An 11,401-nucleotide genomic window follows, 5' to 3' on the forward strand; every position below is an offset into this window, starting at 1 on the left:
GGAACCCGAACAGCCCAGGAACAGGCGAGGTGGCCGGATCCCCGACGTTCCCGCTGCACAGCGGCCCCCAGTGTTCACCACACCACCCTCCCGGCGCAGTTCCTGCGTCACCGCTGACGTGCCTGGCACCACCGCGCTCGCCCCGGGGCCTCCGAGCCCCCGCCACGCCTCAGCAACCGAGGAGCGCGGGGCTCCGCAGCCGGCGCCACGTCCGACCCGCAGCGGCGCCCCGGCGAAACCTGCAGCGGCCTCAGAGCCCGCTCCCGCCCGGCGCTGCTGCCCCCACCCCCCGCGCACGCGCGGCCGCAGGCTCCGCCCCCGGAGCGCGTGGGCATCGGGGAAGAGGGAGCTCCCGCGCCGGCGCACACAGAGACACAGGGGCACTCGCGCGGCACAGAGCTGCATTTATTGACGACCACCCCGGGCGTCACACGGAGGTGCCTTCGGCAGGCTGCTCGGGCTGCGCCTCCTTCCTCTTGTCCTCCGGCTTCATGGCGGGGAAGAGCAGCACCTCCTGCAAAGAGCGACACCCTCAGAGCGCGCCAGGCCCCCGGCCCGCAGAGCGCCGCGGCGCGGAAGTCTCGCGAAAGCGCGGCTCGGCTCGGCCCCGCCCCGGCACGCGGCCGGGAGCGGCGCTCGGCGGCTCGGGCGGCTTCCGGGGGCGGGGCGACGCCCGCGGCCTCCCGCGCTCCGCTCGGCGGGACCGCGCGGCAGCTCTCCAGCCGCCCGCAGCAGGCGCCGCCGCTCCCGTTTACCTTGATGTTACTGGAATCCGTAAGGAACATGGCGAAGCGATCGATTCCCATGCCCCAGCCAGCTGTAGGAGGGAGGCCGTACTCCAGTGCGGTGCAGAAGTTTTCGTCAATAAACATGGCTTCATCGTCGCCTGCAGCCTTTGCCTAAATGAGAAAACAAGCGATAAAAGGCAGGGTCGTACAGAGCTAGACGCTACCGGTTCTACTAGTTGCCATCAGAAATGAGTATGTTTGTAGCAGCCGTGTAACTGATAAAACCAAAGCTTTATGCAGCCACAAAAGTGAGTAACAAACGAGGGAAGTTTAATCACCCAGAAAAAGAAAGCTGTGGAAGCTGGCTGTACAGGTGCTTCCAAATCAACTCTAAGCTCAACTTCTTTGTGACCCAGAAGCTTCTTTTCTAGACAAACGTTCAGCCTTTTTGCTTCAGTAAAAGCAATCTCCAGAGACGCATGGCAGCAGACCACCGTGGAATAAATTGCTTTCAAAAGCTTCTCGGGTTCTTTATCACTTCCAAGTACCCCTTTAACGTTTGCAGAAACAACTAAGAACCAGAATCATTTGAATCACCAGCAATTGCTCCATGAAACAAAATTAAACAGTTGCTTTTCCCCCCCCCATGTGGAAAGATTATAATCCCTGACACTGAGGAAGTAATTAACACTTCTTACAAAAATTGGCCCTATCAGCCTCCAAGTGCTAAAGGTGATGATGATGATAAAAATGCAGACCAGTCAAGCCCCTCAAATGTACAACACGTCAGTGTTGAAACAACTAACGTTTTGGTATACATAGTTTCAAGAAACACTCTCCCAAAGTATTAAACTTTTCTGCTTGAGTCTGAAATCCTGAAATGTGAACTGCCACCCTTAGACTCAATTTCCCCCTTAAGCCTTCAGGCAAATTTTAATTTAAAACAAAGAATCACAGGTCTGCAGAGACTAGGCATAATCAGACAACAGCAGCAAACAAACATACAGCAGACCCAAGGAGAAAGAAATCTTTAATAATATTCACACTGACAACATTTTGAAATTTACTAACAAGTAAGTTAGTTAACATATTTTCCTGTTTTTGATAACTGTTTAATCCTCTCAGGTAATGTGAGGCCATCAGAAACAGTAGAAATAACAGGAATTCTCTGCAGACCACACCATCTGACCTCAATCATGTATGCACACACGCATCCATGTGAGTGTATACATAATTAATAACAAAGCCAGTTTGAGTCCCTCCTTTCCCAGACTTATGTAGAGACACCTAGTGCTATCAATTTCCAGGCATAATAATTTCCAGTTTGCAGCTCTATTCTGTGAAACAATTTAAAAGAGCTCAGAGTTCTGAAAATTAGACTCAACATTCAAACTTTTATTGGACACAGAAACTTATTTAAGAAACTGGAAATATGATGTTGTATGATTACATGAAGGCTTAATTGTGGAAAAATAACTCACTTTCACTCCAAGTAACAAAGAGAAAATACCCTGCACATCTGCTTTTTTTCAGATAAGTACATCAGGTAGAAAAAAAAAAGCATGCTATTCCAAAACCTGGCAGTGCTACTATAAACTAATCAACAGAAGAGTTTAGACATGTTTACCTTAGAGCAAGGTTCCTTTAAAAGGAAGTAAGTTTTAATGAAAGGGTTTCACTTGAGTGAGGAACACTCACTCAAAGTATTAACAACCCTTTTCAGCTGTAGGGACTAGTGACAGATTTGGAATTAGGCATAGAAAATACTCTTTACTTATGTGCCTAAATCATTGATTCACTATCAGCAAACACCCTACCTTGGCCTGATCCTCAAAAAGCTGCCGCTGCCGGAAAGGATCATTAAGTTCTGTGTATGCATTGCACACTTCCTTCTTCATCACAAAGAGTTCAAAACGTTCTGTTAGTCCCCGATGAGTGCGATGCCTACATCAAAAGAGGCAAACCAACCACACCTTAAAATAAATAGCTTTACAAAAACAATAGATCACATACATGACGTCAAGAAGTCTACCCACATTTAGCAGTAACAGCTGTCAAAACTTTAAACTACTCGGTATGAGCACACCTGTTCTCTGGATGCTAGGCTTCACAGTTCAAGAACCTACCTGGATTGGTGTAAAAATAGAGGATTAAGGAGTTACATACTGTCTCATACTCTTACCATTTGGCTAGAGGACTCATGATCTGAGGGTGATCACAGATGAATGTTGGGTTGATACAAGTGACTTCCAGAAATTCACCAACTAACTGGGAAAACAAAAGCAAAAGTTGTGTAGAGTACAGTAACGCTTTCCAGCACTGCCTTTCCCAAACATCTTAATTCCTTCTCTTCAGTACTGAAGAATGTACCATGAAACTGAGAAGTTTCTCAACTAATAATGCTTAATCACGGCAATGTTCTCACTAATAGAGCACATACGTCCTAGCTGGATAAGAAACAGTGACATAGCTGTGTTGTTTTTTTTTTCCTGATGCTTTTTTTATTGGCCTTTGTTATGATGTGCAAATGAAATTACGTTACTATTTTTGTTAACAGGTTCTATAAGGCAACATGCTGGGTACAAAGGAAAAGACTTAATACAGTTGATAAAAGAACTATATGGGAAGCCTACCAGTTTGATAAGATACATACAAACAAACAGATCTCTTGAAAAAAAAAAAAATTGACATAAGGATAAAGCAGATTTTTTAGGGGCACAGGAAACGAGTTTTCAACCTAAAATTCTCTAGATCTCATATTAAGCAGGTATCAGTCAACTACGTTTTAGTGTAGACAACAGGATTTTGATAAAACAAGTTTTATCACTGTCATAAAGAAATAGCTTTAGCCTATGTCAGTGTATTTTGTCACATGCAGCTAAACTTGTTCTGAAGAGACTTCTATTGATACAGACAGATCCTGAAATATGTTAGGACTATCAAAAAATCACTGTTACTTACTCTGTCAAGAAGCCTTGCTGTTGTCCTGGGAGGTGGACACTCAACATTTCTTGCCACACAAAGGTCATCAAAGAACCTGCGAGTTTCTAAAAACAGTTGTAGACAAAAAATTAGAAAAGCCATCCAGGCAGCCACATCTTTTCTTCCTGCATACTTCAAAAGGTTTTATAGTGGTTCTTTAAATCTCTATAGTAGAAAACATTAACAGTAGAAATCATCATGGAAAATATTACCTCAAATGTCAGTTTCAAACACTACGAAAATATTTTTTTTGGCTTCGTATTTTTGTTTTTTATCAGTTTACACTAAAATCTAAGTTATTTCGCATTTCGGAAAATCAGAAAATAGTTACATACAATCCTGCATCACAATTGTCAGATATTATTATTTAAACAAACAAACAAAAAAAAAAGCACTAAAAAGCGTATGAACTTATTTCCTTACAAATTATGATTTCAAGAATAAAATAGCAGACACACATACTTTGAAGAATGCCCAAAATAATCTTACTCCTAACCTATGATCACAGGCATGGAGACTCAATTGCACAAAAGACAGAAGAAATAAGAAATAAAAAGCTGTGTTTCTTTAACAGATCAAGTTCTCCTCAGATTACGTCTTCTGAGTATACAGCATTATATATACTCCACAAAGGAAGAGGTGAAAGAGTCAGAACTTGCTAAAAACTGCATGGCACGAAGGCTTCACTTCATTCTGGACTCTCATGTAACAGACAAATTGAGAGCAAATCAATCCCATGTACTGACACCACTTCAAAAAAGTAGCTGACAGACTGCAGGCTGAGGACTTCAAATCTTTGCTCTCTGTGTGTTAAGTAAGAATAATAGGACATGCATAAACACCGTCTAACCTTCAGTTTCAAAGGACTCAGCTGATGGAAATTTCACTCCTAGAACCTTTTCCAATTCATCCACCATGCTAATGCGTCGGAAAGGAAGGGTAAAATCTATCTCGTATGCCTGTCCATCTTGACCATCTGGATGGTAAGTGATCTTGTAGCTTCCAGTAATATGTTTCACCATCCCTACAAGAGTATAGAAGGGAGTATACAACATAATATACAGTTCTTTCTGGGGATTCTTATTCTTTTTTAATTAATATTGCATATGTCACCTGAAAGCAGCTTCTCTGTAATTTCCATCAAGTCATGGTAGTCTGCATAAGCCATGTAGAATTCACAAGTTGTGAACTCAGGGTTGTGAGTCAAATCAATTCCTTCATTCCGGAACTGACGCCCAATTTCATATACTCTGTCCAAGCCTCCAACCACCACCATCTAAACAAAAGGAAATTCTAGTAAATACCAACATTTTCAAAGAACTGAAAAGAGCTCATACAAACATAACTGCAACATGACCTGAAAAATCTGATTCAAGATCCATTTTGTTTCCACTAATCCACTGTTCTTCAGGAATAATCCTAATTTATTTATTTATTTTAAATAATGAGATGTGCCCTTGCCGCTAAGAAGGCTAATAGTGCTCTTGGCTGCACTAACAAAGTATTGCCAGTGGGTCAAGGGAGGTGATCCTTCCTTTCCACTCAGCCCTAGTGAGGCAACACCTGGAGTACTGTGTCCAGTTCCAGACCCCTGTGCAACAGAGACATAGTCACACTGGAGAGAGTCCAGTGAAGGGCCACTAAGATGAGTTCAGGAACACTTCCGCAATGAGGAAAGGCTGAGAAAGACGGGACTGTCTAGGCTAGACAAGGCTCCAGGGGAAATCTTATCAATATATATAAATAACTGAAGAAAGGATGTGAAGATGGAGCCAGGCTCACTTCAGTGGTGCCCATTGACAAGAAAAGAAGCAGTAAGTACAAACTGGAATACAGGAGGCTCCATCTGAATATCAGGTAGCTTTTGTATCGTACGGTTGACTGAGCACTGGCACAGTCTGCCCAGAGAGGTTGTTAAATCGCCTCTTTGTAGATATTCAGAAGCTCTCTGGATACGGTCCTGGGCAACTTGCTCCGAATGGCCCTGCTTGAATTGGGTGTTTGGACAGATGACCTCCAGAGGCCCCTTCCAACCTCAACCATTCTGTGATTCTGTGAGATCACAACAGGCTGGAGAATATAGGATTAACCATGTGGGGCTTGTATTTTACCTTGTGGTAAAGCTCCGGAGCAATTCTCATATATAAATTCATATCAAGCTCATTATGGTATGTGATAAAAGGTCTTGCCATGGCTCCACCTGGAATTATATTCATCATAGGAGTTTCAATCTGTAAAATAGTAACAAAACAACAGATTTTAACATTGACATAAATATTTCCAGGCTCCTCCTCAATACCTACCGTGCTTTCATCTTTTGGGTATTTCTGTTTCCACAGCAGAACTCCGTGAAACAAGAAAACCAACCAACCACAGCTAGCTCTGATGAAAAAAATCTCTGCATTTCACTTAGTCTTTGACATTCCAGCATATGAAAACAATTCTGTAGTAAAGGCCATTTCTCCCATGAAGTCAATAATAATACAAAGAATATACACTATCAACTACGAGAGAAAGAGACTTACACGTAAGTTCAACATCAAATTCAGGGAAAGAAGAACCTGACAGGCAAGTACAAAAATAAAGACGACCTTTGTAAAAATGGAATGACAGAATGATTTACAAATCAAACCTCAGCCCCGTACTCAGAGTACAGGTGAAAGTGGCAAAACAGTACAAGCAGCTGCTCCTCTATAAGTCTGCCCAAGTGATAAGAATGATTTTCTAATTGATTCTGTGGGAGATACGCTATTTAATCTGCTGTGCTGACCTACAGGCTTGGCTTACACATCAGCATAAAGAACTTCAGGATGCCAGCTACATCTCCTCATACCTCACTACCAACAAGAATTAATCTCCTGTTAATAACCTCAAATCATGAAAACAAGTATTTCATAATTCACGACAGAACTGTTTATAGCAGTGCAGAAGAGGAACTACAGCGAGACTCAGGGCTTCTGGGAAAGAACAAAGATCAGGGCAAAACCAGAAGTTGACGTGTGATAACGACAGAACAAGAACGCAGCTAGAACTTGAAAAAGAGGAGGAACATCCTAAGATATGTATTAATATAGGTCTCTAAGTATTTTGGGTTTCTCCAAACACATCTGCACTATATATCAGACTGAGCTTCAGAGAACAGAAAGCAGTGAGCATGCCAGACAATACCGGAATCAGAAACGCAGTTTAACTTTGGAGCATTGAACTGACTGCAAAGAAGCCCTGACAGTAACCTGAAGAGCACGGTACAATACCTATGACAGTTCAGATGTATTTTTCTCAAAATCAAGCGAGTATCTGCCCGTGGTATGACACTAAATCATGCCATATGGACCCTAATGACTCAGCATTGACTCATGCATCTTTAGGTTGCTGACGATTCCCTGACTCTTCTGCCTTTTATTTTGTTCATGTATTTACACTTCGCATAAATTGAGAAGGACTCTCATGGTTCTCTTTCATCAAATTATTGTCAAAATAGTATAATTTGTAAGTACTAGATTAAAAGCAAAAAAAAAAAAAAAAAAAATCAAAGAAAGATTTTAAAGCCTTTACACGGCAAGACAGAGATGACATAGCACAGGTTCAGACTGCTTCATCCTTCCTCTGCTCTCAAAAAACTCCAGTGGCAGATTTTGCAGATTCGGCTGATAAACTCTTAATGGAACTATATTATGTCAAAATGCCATTGCAAAGATGTCATTTCTACCTTACACTACCGAAATAAGAAAAAGACAACAGCAGTTTGAAGTTCTACCTTCGTAAATGTTTTCTGAATCACAGGCTACCAACTGAGCAATAGTCTTAACTTTAAAAAGAGGGAAAATAAAACAGCTCCTGTTACCTGAAACTGATAAACACACCGTGTTGAGGTAATTGCTCTCACTCTATTAATATTTCGCATGTGAGCCTGAATATACAGTATCCCTGAAGCTGAGAAGCCCCAAACACATTGAGTATGCAGACAGAAACAAACAATAAAGCCTTACCTCTAAGAAGCCCAATTCATCTAGAAAGCTCCGGATATATGTCACAATCTTTGCACGGGTTATAAATTTTTGCCTCACATAATCATTAAGAATTAAATCCAAGTATCTCTGACGATATCTAGTTTCCTGAAAAGAACAAATATTTTTAGAACAAGCTAGACAAAATGTACTGCCAAAGAAAAGAAGTACCAAAACAAGATGAATGGCTCTTTGTTCACTGATACCATCAGCAGATCTGAACGGATGACCTGTCAAATCACCTCCAAGAGTCACAGGTACGGCAGGTACCTTACCTTATCTTTAAGGCCAAAGTGAAGATGAGGCAACATGTGCAGGCATGGAGATAACAGAGTTATTTCGTAAGGAATAATACTCAGTTCCCCTTTCTTTGTTTTCCCAGGATTTCCTTCTACACCAATAATGTCCCCACGACGCAGCTTGTTGTTAATACAGAAATATTCTTCCTCAGATTTGTAAAGTCTGTAATTACAAAAAAAAAAAAAAAAAGAGTAAGTAGTTTTGCTTGAAGTTCAACATTCCAACTGTCCTGCAAGTCTCTCCTCAGGCCAAATTCTTAAAAACAAGAATCCTTCTAATAAGGAAGCCATACATAACAGCCTAAGCAAAACGCTACCTGCCTACCTAAGACAATCCCTAGCCAAACAGCTTAGCTAAGGCAATGAAATAACTGGATGCCCAAATACACATTTCTAAGTCCTAGAGAACAGTTCAATTTAGAATGCTACTGGGAATATTTCTACTTACCTGGAATTTGCCATGACCTGCAACTTGACTCCTTCACCACGAAGATCATAGAAAATCAGTTTCCCTCCAGAGGCACGCTTTGCGTGGATTCGACCTAAATACCAAAAGCATGCAGAACACTGAGAAACATGTCCCTAACAGAAGGACACAAGGGCAAAAGCTACAATATTACCACCACCCGTAAAAAAGACCATCAGTTCTGAACTGATCACTAAATGTGGAAGAGAAGCAGTTAAAATCTTAAAACTAACATGACTACACAAAAGTTCACGTGAGCTTTGAGTCCTGAAGCCAAAATCACAATCTAATGTTATACTTGTAAGGTAAGTTGCAACAATCCACTCAGTCTGAAAGCCTGTCCTAAATAGTATAATGCTGCTACAGACTTAGCTTCATGACTAAGAGGATCAGCAAAATTTGAAAACAGACCACCCCATCTCTAAAACCAGCTAGGACTTAGCTCTGAAAATCAACAGGCCATCCTTCTGTATTCCAGATTAGCTTTTACCTGCCACTCTCACTGTAATGTCTGTCAGGTGATCTCCTGGCTGCAAGTGACTGTATTTCTCTATAAAATCTGAGAGAGATAAGTCTACGTGGAACTTGTGGGGATAAGGATCTTCATTGGTGCCCTGCAGCTGCTGGATTGCATGGCTACGGATCTTGTAATATTGCTGTAACAATAAACAAGCAAGACCGAATGATTTTATTAGAATCTTAAAGCATTTTACAAGTTAAAACACTGCTACCCTGACTTAGGAATATGTGTCTCCTCTCCCCCCCCCCTTTTAACCATTTAGTTCATTCTGAATAAAAATCAAATGTAGATCAACAATATTTATTCTCAAAACAGTAATAAGCACATGTCCAGATTCTCACATTTGGATCCAAGTTTTCCTCATCAGCACCAATGTTATTCTCAGAGTCAGAAGTCAAGGAAGGCTTATTTGAATGCTTTTCACTTTGCTCTTTCTGCTTTGCCTCTTTTTCAGCTATTTTTCTTTCAGCCTTCAAACGCCTCTTCAGCTCACTGTAAAACAGAAGGAAAACAGATGCAGCAGGTACTTTGCTACTTGTATGGGGAAGCACTTTGCCAGATTCTGCCAAAACCTTACTGTAAAAATAGCCCCGTCATTTCCCTTACTGTGCCCTAAAGTCAAAATAATACTTAAGTGTGTTTAAGTGTTTCCTTCTCTGAAGGCTTTTAGTTCATTCCTTAAGAGATACGAATACTCAGGGAAAACTAAAGCTGAATTAAGTATTGCGTAGACAGACCTTGAGGATGCATTCCCTGGGAGCCCAAGGATCCTCTGCAGGCCCCCTTATACGAGCCTTCATAGAAGCAGAGCTACCCCACGCGGCAAGTAAGTGAAATGAGCTAAAAGTCAGGTTAAAGTCACCGGTTAAAGTCAGGCTCTGCTTCAGACTCCCGCTGCCGCCTTCGCGGCCCGCTCCCCGTGGAGCGCAGGGCCCCACAGCCCCCGGCCCCGCCGGCCGGAACTTCATGAGGAAAGAGGCGGGCCCGGCCAGATCGCAAAGCACCGACCTGCTTCGGTCATGAAGCGCCTGGCGCCATCGGAGCGCGGGCGCGGCCTTCCAGGCCCAGCCGCGGAGCCGCGCAGCTGCAGGCCTCAGCATGGCGCGCTCCAACGGATCACCTGGCGGCACACGCCGGACGTTCGCTCAGCTCAGCTCAGCTCAGCTCAGCTCAGCTCAGCTCAGCTCAGCATCGCCTCAGTTGCCCTGCCCGCCCACCCTCACTTTTTACTGAGGCGCGGCTCAGCGTCCCCCACGTCGCAACCCCGCTCCGCTGCGGCCGCCATCTTCGCTCCTCCCGCGGCCCTTCCGGTGCCGCGGCGCCTGCGCGTCGGCGGGCAGCGATGGCGGCGCGCGGGAAAGCGGAGGCAGGGCGCTCGCGCCAGCTGTTCCTGTGGGATGACGGGAGGCCGATGCGCTTCTACGTGCGGCCCGGGCTGACCAAGCTGCGCCTGGCGCCCCTGCTGCTGGCGGGCGGCGGGCGGCTGTGCCGCATCCAGGAGCCGGACGCCGTGCTCCTGGCGCAGCCCGGCGAGCAGGCGCCCGGCGGGGCCGTCTCCGCCGAGTACGTGACGGAGTGCATAAAGCGCAACCAGCGCCTGCCGCTGGAGCCCTTCCGGCTGCCCGCTGCGCCGCCCCCGCCGCCCGCCGCCTCGCCGCGCGGCCGCCTCGCCTTCACGGAGGCGGAGGACGCGGCGCTGCTGCAGGCCGTGCGCGGGCGGGGCGAGAGGCGGGTGGGCGGCAGGGCGCTGTGGAAGGAGCTGGAGCGGGCCGGCCTGACGCGGCACTCCTGGCAGGCCATGCGCGACCGCTACCTGCGGCACTTGAGGCCGCTGCGCGGGGGTGAGCAGGGGGCGGCCGATGGGGCCCGGGGGGAGCGGCGGCGGCGGCCCGGGCCCGGCAGCCATCGCCCGTCTCTTCCCGCAGAGCCCAAGCAGACGGAGGAGGAGCGCGCACGAGGCATGGGCATTTTCGAGGCAGCGAATCGGGAGTTTGAAAGCGACGAGGTGAGCGTTGGCAGCCGGCGGCGGGGCCGCAGCCGCTGCTGAGCCGCTGAGGGCGAGCTGCGCGCGGCAGCCCTGGCTGCCACGGAGCGGCTTTCCCATGCTGTAGCTCAGTTAAATTCTTGGTTTGCTTTGCACCGTGATACCCCTTATGCTATGGCGAAATGGGAGCTTCGTGTGAGTTGTGAACTATGTGGCTTGCGATGAGCAGCATCTCACTGCGGCACGTGCAATAGGGCCCGTTTGTGTAACTTGATTCTCTGCCCAAAGTTCGGCTGAGGAGGTTATCGTGACTGTTAAATGCTATGATGTGTCAAGAGCTGTATTGGCAGCTTTTACCTTGGGCATAAAATGTTCGCGCGGTTGCATTACTGTTTATCTTTGCTTTTTGTACTTA

At 45.5% G+C, this 11,401-nt stretch overlaps 1 protein-coding gene across 3 annotated transcripts; it reads right to left on the bottom strand.

Annotated features, from left to right (window-relative positions):
• Nucleotides 1-387: 387 nt before the first annotated feature.
• On the bottom strand, nucleotides 388-10,977 carry KARS1 (lysyl-tRNA synthetase 1). 3 transcript variants are annotated; one of them, XM_084532929.1, is made up of 14 exons: nucleotides 10,226-10,977; nucleotides 9,344-9,494; nucleotides 8,973-9,138; nucleotides 8,465-8,558; nucleotides 7,993-8,179; nucleotides 7,700-7,825; nucleotides 5,822-5,941; nucleotides 4,824-4,986; nucleotides 4,561-4,734; nucleotides 3,690-3,775; nucleotides 2,911-2,996; nucleotides 2,546-2,672; nucleotides 756-899; nucleotides 388-514 (listed from the first exon to the last, which is right to left on the bottom strand). In XM_084532929.1, the coding sequence occupies exons 1-14, from the start codon at nucleotides 10,906-10,908 to the stop codon at nucleotides 428-430; spliced, it is 2,394 nt and encodes a 797-aa protein (XP_084389055.1). In that variant the 5' UTR covers nucleotides 10,909-10,977; the 3' UTR covers nucleotides 388-427. The 3 variants fall into 3 exon arrangements, with proteins under 3 accessions (XP_084389055.1, XP_084389056.1, XP_084389057.1); XM_084532930.1 differs by having other exon boundaries at nucleotides 10,011-10,330; XM_084532931.1 differs by lacking the exon at nucleotides 10,226-10,977 and adding an exon at nucleotides 9,740-9,968.
• Nucleotides 10,978-11,401: the final 424 nt, after the last annotated feature.

The sequence above is a fragment of the Aythya ferina genome, assembly GCF_964211825.1.
Source record: "Aythya ferina genome assembly, chromosome: 12".
Taxonomy (NCBI): Eukaryota; Metazoa; Chordata; class Aves; order Anseriformes; family Anatidae; genus Aythya; species Aythya ferina.